Source organism: Musa acuminata, chromosome BXJ2-5, assembly GCF_036884655.1.
Source record: "Musa acuminata AAA Group cultivar baxijiao chromosome BXJ2-5, Cavendish_Baxijiao_AAA, whole genome shotgun sequence".
NCBI lineage: Eukaryota > Viridiplantae > Streptophyta > Magnoliopsida > Zingiberales > Musaceae > Musa > Musa acuminata.
Window position 1 is genome coordinate 37,906,616 of NC_088342.1, and position 7,043 is coordinate 37,913,658.

General features: G+C 36.9%; 1 protein-coding gene across 1 annotated transcript; it reads left to right on the forward strand.

Moving 5' to 3' along the window:
* Positions 1-303: 303 nt before the first annotated feature.
* On the forward strand, positions 304-4,746 carry LOC103985301 (uncharacterized). The gene is made up of 4 exons (XM_009402955.3): positions 304-777; positions 4,086-4,190; positions 4,281-4,352; positions 4,435-4,746. Exons 1-4 carry the CDS (start codon positions 391-393, stop codon positions 4,504-4,506), a joined length of 636 nt encoding a protein of 211 aa, XP_009401230.1. The 5' UTR covers positions 304-390; the 3' UTR covers positions 4,507-4,746.
* Positions 4,747-7,043: the final 2,297 nt, after the last annotated feature.

Below are 7,043 nucleotides of genomic sequence, written 5' to 3' on the forward strand. Positions count from 1 at the left end.
AATTTTTAGATAAATCGATCATTTTCAAATCGAGAGTACTATTTGACAAAAAAAAAAGGATATTTTTAAAAATAAAATAAAATATCAATATTTTTTGGAAAAATCGCTCAATTAAATTTTTTTATGCCAAACGTACCATCTGATTCGACCGGTAAATCACGGATTCGAAACTTGGTTAGATCGCTTGTCGGTCGGGATCTGATAACTTTGTTGTTTTATTCTAAAAGAATTATATTTTTTATATTTAATGCAGAATTATATTAACAACGATGATGGACGTGCCAAGTGTCCGGTCGCTAACCCACGAAGAAGCACCGCGCTCCCCTACAACACTAGCATCAATCATTTCCCTTTCATGACTCGCCCACCGACCAAGAACCAAAATTTCCCATGATGGAGCTCTCTGCGCCGCCTCCTCGCGGCCACCCTTTACTCGCTGGCCTCCGCCGTCCCCCGTCCATCCCTGCCTCCCCTCTTCTCCTCCCCCACCTCTCCTCTTGCCCCATCACTAACCGATCACTATTCGCTTCGCACTCCGCCAAATCCCTTTCCTTGGTTTCTGATGCAGGATGGGGTCGTCCCCGTGATCGACCGCCGCGGGCCAGGGCCTCGGACGAGGATGCCTCCATGGTTGTTGTACACGATGATGCTGGGTCGAAACGGGTCGATGGGCCTTCCTTTCTCATGAGGTCGTCGTACGGGGAGGGAGACAACCCCGATGGCGGAGAGCAGATTGCTGAGGCAGCGAATAATCTTTTGTCTAAGCTTAATCTTAAGGTGCTTATGATCCTGCCCTTTTTCATTTGTTGTTCCATGTTCGGTAACAGGAATTTGATCCACCATGGCTTTGGCGGAAGTTAGCTTTAGGCATACGTTAATTATAGTTCTTGTTTAATTCTGGTAGAAAGGAAGTACGGCAGCTGTTACTAAAGCATGAGGACTTTTCTTTGTTGAATTTTGGTAGAGTTACAAAATTCTAAACCCTCTAGTAATCTTTTGTAGCCATGGCTTTAAAGAACCTAAAATTTGGTCATTTAGTTGGAACCTATGTAGCGGTACAGTTCTTAGGGCTTTGGCCCTTTTTTTCACTGACACGTAGAATTGTTGCAGCTTCTTCTTCTTGTGTTTCTCTTCAAGTTGTATAATCTGCGTACGGTTCAGCACTTGCACTTTTTTGAACCATGTTGCCCTCTTATTATCTGTTACTATTGGTTAAATATCTTTTTCTCCCACTGAATTTATTAGACATAAAAGAGTTGACCTATAAGATAACAGGAATGTTTATTATCCTCTGAACAAGACTCTCAGATGTGAACATTACACTTGCACAGTCGCTTTCCAAATTTGGCTGTCAATGACCTCAAGCTGCAAATCGTCTCTCTATCCATCATCATTTACTAAAATTTGTTTCGGCATCTCTCTTATTATCTTCAGATGCTCAACATTTCCCAGATTTCTTGCAAGATAACTTACAGTTAATACCAAATGCTCTGTTTCCTCCTGATTTGACTAAAACATTTTTTTTCCCAGTAATGGCCTTTCAAATATGCTCAACTTTTGGCTTCCATAAAACATTACCTTCCATTGGTTATAACTATTCTTTTTAAATGTGTTTGTAATAAAATGAGGCACGAAATGGTCCATGTAACTGTCCCCCAAAGAGTTGGACATTATAGCCTGTTGATTGTTTATACTAAAATGACATGTTGAGGAGCATCAATGTGAAATATGAATTTTAGAAGGTATTTATGTATCTTTATACAGTATGGATGCCATACTTGATATATTTGTTTTCTAGGTAAGTAAAGATGAAGAGGATTTGTGTAATTTGCCATGTATATATAATTGGTCTAGAGATAAGCCAAACTTGAAGTGCTAGGAGGTAACAACCCTTCACTGCATGGTATAAGGGGGCTAGGATAGTCCGTTGGGTCAGGTTAAGGGTGAGTCCTAACACCACCGAGACAATGAAACCCCAATCCAACATAATGTGTACTTCAAATTCTCATTGGATTGGTTCTAGACAGGCTAGATTGGTCAAGTAGAATTACTCATGATTTTATTAGAATTTGACGCTTCACATGATTTGTTCTCTTCATCATTATGATCAAGGGCCAAAAAATCATATTAAATTTTAAATGCACGTGCGCACACACACGCGCACACACACACACACGCACACGCACACACACGCATACTCACCCACAGTTCAAGTAAATTACTTGAACCTTGTGACCAAGTTCAAGTAATGAAAACAGCTGGTTTGCTTGGAAAGGAAGAGACTCGTGTGTTAAAACCATGCTTTAAAAAAATAGCTGTCATTTAAGATTATTATACTGGTATTTTATTTGTTTGTTATTGCATGTCGTGAATACTTGATCTACATTTGATCTCCTTAGTTAGTGATTTAAGTTTGAAAAGGCTTATTTCTGCCATTTTTGTGTAGTTTATTTTGTTTCCTTCACCCATTTTGTAGAGAAAATTTATATCTTTATCATGTTGTTTACTCTTGTTTGTTTTACCTTATTGGTCATACTTGTCTATTCTGCTTCTTTTGGTTGTGATAAAACACGAGTGAGTTTCCTGTTTGAACTGAAATTTTGTATTACACATTGATGTAGTAATTAAACAGCTCTGCTTGCTTAGTGATATTAACACACTCTGGTGGTTCATCATTGACTCAATTGTTGCTGTCGAAATCTATGAACTCATGAAAGTATTTCAAGAGATAAATTACTAGATGTTTCCCCGTTAGCAAGTTTGAATCTCCAAGTTAACCTAACTTTTCAGGCCCTTAATGTCTCAATAATAGTAGAAAGCAAAATTGATAGTTAACTGTTTGGTCTGTATTAGTCTCTGCTGAGGATCCAAAAATGTCTCAGATGCAATATAAATTGAACTTTTAAGCTTTACTTAATAGAATAACCATCATATGTTGGAGGCGTTGGCACAACTACTCTTAAGTTGTGTTGCATTGAGTGAGCAAGAAATATGTTATGATCTGCTTGCATCATTTTCAAGCTAACTCCAAAATGAATGTTTTGGTTCATATGGATGCACAAATGGTTATTCATTTTGTCATGGGTTCTGCTGAGATTCTGAGATTTTTAACTCTCTAGTTCTAGATATTAGGACTCGACTAAATGTTGTAGAATTTGAACACCTTCACGGAGAGCTTAATGTTAAAGCTCGTCTCTCGCTCATTTGTCAAGAGCTCAATGTTTTGGTCTTGGAGTCCAGTCGATTCTTCTGCTGGTGTCACTGTAACTGCTTCATAGTAAATAGATGGTTTCTTTTTGCTCAAAAAATAAAAAGATAGATGTTATGATCCAACTGGAGCTTTCTCCACTATGCAAAAAAGAAGCTGGTTATGGATGCTAGAGTTAGTTCAAATATATGAAAGGTAACACATTTTGTTAATAGAAAATCTTTGGCAGTGGATTTTAAATAGTTTCGTAATAGAAAAGCTTTAACATTGCAGCTAGATATATCAATTTTTTACATGTTCCGTGTGAATTCTTTAGGTCGTTTAAATAATTCGTTGAACCACTTCATATAAAATAGCAAATCTTAGTCATCATTGTATATTTGATGATGGGCATTGCTAGTTTGATCTCATAATTTTGCAGTCAACTTCTTTGATTAATTTATCAAACCTGTCTATTATAGAACAGTGAAGTCTCTCATATCTGCTACTTTTACTATTTTTGTCATCATAAAAACATTCTTGTAGCCTAATGCTTTTGCCTTTTTGTATAAAAGTTTCTTTTTACATATAAGTCTTAACAATATTTGTAATTACATAGCACTTCTCAATCTATCTGACAAATGAAAAACTGTTCTAAATTATTTTATATATGTTCATTAAACAATTTTTTTATGTGAATAATATATACATGCAACTTATGGTTAAAAGTTAATATTTTATAAGAAAAAGATATTCACAAAAAGGCCGATTAGAATGAATTTGTGCAATTACTTCTGTTCATTTTTGTATGATTGCTCGAGATAGTGTTCCTTTGTCTATCCTAATACTTTCTATTAGATTGTTTATTGCTTACCTTAAACTATTATTGCCGAGGCAGATAGACTCTGAAGAGGCATATGGCATCCTCTTTTATGTAGCTGGTGCTCTGGCCGCATTGTGGATTTCTGCAGCCTTTGTTTCCTCCATTGATTCCCTACCTGTGGTATGCATTCCCATTTAATTAGCTGAAACAACTTCTTGGGATGATATTAAGTCCACCAGTTACATTAATCCACAAAATTCCATGTAGCAGTTTCCAAAAGTGATGGAAGTTGTCGGCCTTGGCTTCACAATCTGGTTCAGCACTCGGTATCTGATATTTAAGGTGATTAGCTTTCTTAATCATCTTTTTTCTTTCCTACGGTTCATGCTATGGTGTGATCACCCAGTTTGAGTTTGTCTTGCAGGAAAACAGGGACGAATTATTTACCAAGCTTGATGAACTCAAAGAGAAAATATTAGGACCTAGCAATAAATGAGAAATTTGGATGCCAAAGCTTGCATTGTTCCAGTTGTCACCAGATCCACGATAAGCATGGTGTGTAGGTAGGTTTATTTGATTCAGTTGGATGTGATTAGTATTTCCAAATTTCTCTTCGTGACTGGTTTTGTTGAGCTTCCGAATCTAGAATTCCGTGACAGCATCTCTTATTGCATACAACTACTACAACTCTAGAATGCTTTGTTTGGAATGAGAGTTGGATCCTAGTTTTTGCTAATTGGTTTGTGCTCTTACTGTGTTTTGATGAGTTGAAATCCCTCTTGTGGTATTTTATTGTCGTTGGCCTGGGTTAAAAAATTCGTATCATATTTGATCCATGCAAAAGCTAACAGTATTGAATTTTTTTTTTTTTTCATTTACGTTTCGTTCTTATGTGAATAAATTATAAGAATATGTTTGATATTGATAGTTATATGTTGTTGTTATAATAATAATGTAATAAAATTATATAGATTGAATAAAACCAGATCTTGGTCATCATCAACAAGCACATTATGACTCGACCATCGGCTTATCTTTTAGCTTTACTATGAGGGAAGAAGCTTAATATTATGTCACTGCATTTTAGCCGTACTCTTCTCTATCATAAGTCTGAGCCACAGCTTATGAAATCAGTTGCATGCTGAAAGAATTTTTTTTCTGATTAAAATAAAAAGAAAGAAAGGTCTTTCTTCAATTAATTCGAATCCAAGTTCAAAGATCTCACTCTTGAGAACTCTTTTTTTCCTTCATCTGTTAGCTTTGCAGTGTGCCTAATGGCCTCTTCGAATCAAAGAGTTTTGATTCCCACTTGCCTCGGGATAAAGATACATGCTTTTTTTTTTATCTTAATCTATAATAATTTATTTCAATTTTAACATTAAATTTTTACAAACAATTTTATTTCTTACTATTGATATCAGAATCAAAATTTTGAAATCTAAATTATTGTAGATCATCAATGAAACTAGTATATTTATTTTTAATCTATTTATGCATTAAATTTATTTTGATTAAATCGGATTATTGTTTCTAGTTTCGATCATGTAGTGCTTGCACCATATAATCTATGTCACGTAGACTGATTACGCCTAAGCTTTCCCTTCTGTTTGTTTGCCTGCTTGCAAGTGATGAAGATTTCCTCGCACTCGTGTGTGAAATCTATGCAAGGTAGAGTCGTTGTGTTTGGAGATTGGATGAAGATTTCCTCGCACTCGTGTGTGAAATCTATACAAGGTAGAGTCGTGTTTGGAGATTGCAAGGGTATTAGTGTCCGACTTTAATCGGTTGGCAGCTTGTTGTCAACAACGATGCAGCAAAGATAAGCCGTTTGCTATGGTTGTTGATCCTATCATGGGCAGCACTGACGTAAAGGTGCGACACGAAAGGTTCATCGATGGCGGTGGCAGGAATAATTACCGCTGAGTCACGACGTTGCTTGGCCGCAGCCGGACGGTTGCTGTTAGCGCCGCAACTGAGTGATGCATCATTGGGTGGCAAAAGGTCTATTGTAGCCGGCGTCGACGGGACAAGGCCTTTGCTTCACAGCGTCGGTAAGGCAGGTGGGGGCGCTGCTAGGCAATCGCCGACCATGGAGAGGATGCCATGGTATGAAAGTCGTGCAGCGGCGACGGTTGGCGGGCTACATTGGCCGAAACGAAGCTGCCGTCCTGATGAGGAGGGTTGTGCGCCACAGACACCGGTCATTGGTGAGGAGCGATTGGTGGGAAACCATGGGCGGTAAGGGAGGCCGCACGACCAGGGATTATAGCAATTGGCATTGGCGGTTCAACATGCGATAGAAGTTTGTCGTTAGGAGAAGGTCGCGCACCGCGGCAGCGGCGGCAGCGCCTCGCGCAGGCACTACAGCGGCCATTCTGCTGTAGCGCTGCTTGTTAGTGAGGGCACGATCATGCGGCAGTGAGGGGGTCATCGTAGGGATAGGGTTGCGCGATTTAGGCAGTGACTTAGATTTCGACCAAATTTGATCAGTCTTAATTTTGACCCAATAGAGTAAAGCCCCAATTTTAACCAAAACTCTAATTTAATTTTGACTCTATTTTGGGGCTGCTCCTTTAATTTATTCTTCCAATACTATTCTTTTGATAACTATTTAATTTTAACTTCAGTCAATATGCAATTTTGACCTACTGCACCTTGTTATTTACCTAATTAAAGTACTGACTATTTTGATTTTGTTAAACTTTAATTTTGATTGAGCCCCTAGTCGATTTTCTTTTTCTATTGACTGAATTTGATTTTGAAGTGAGTAATAATAAAAAAATTAAAGCATAAATTACCTAGCATTATAAATATTATATAAACTCATAAGAGAAAAATCTTCATAGTAAAATACTATTTTTATAATAAAAATGGTAGAGGACTATAATATTTTAACTTAAAAGGACAAGTATAAGTCTGACTTTTTTATATATTGAATTAAATATTATAAAAAAAAATTAATATTTGGTGGATTGATTCTAATGCTTTAACTTATGTCATTAATAATAGAGATTTATTTTAATATAAAAAATA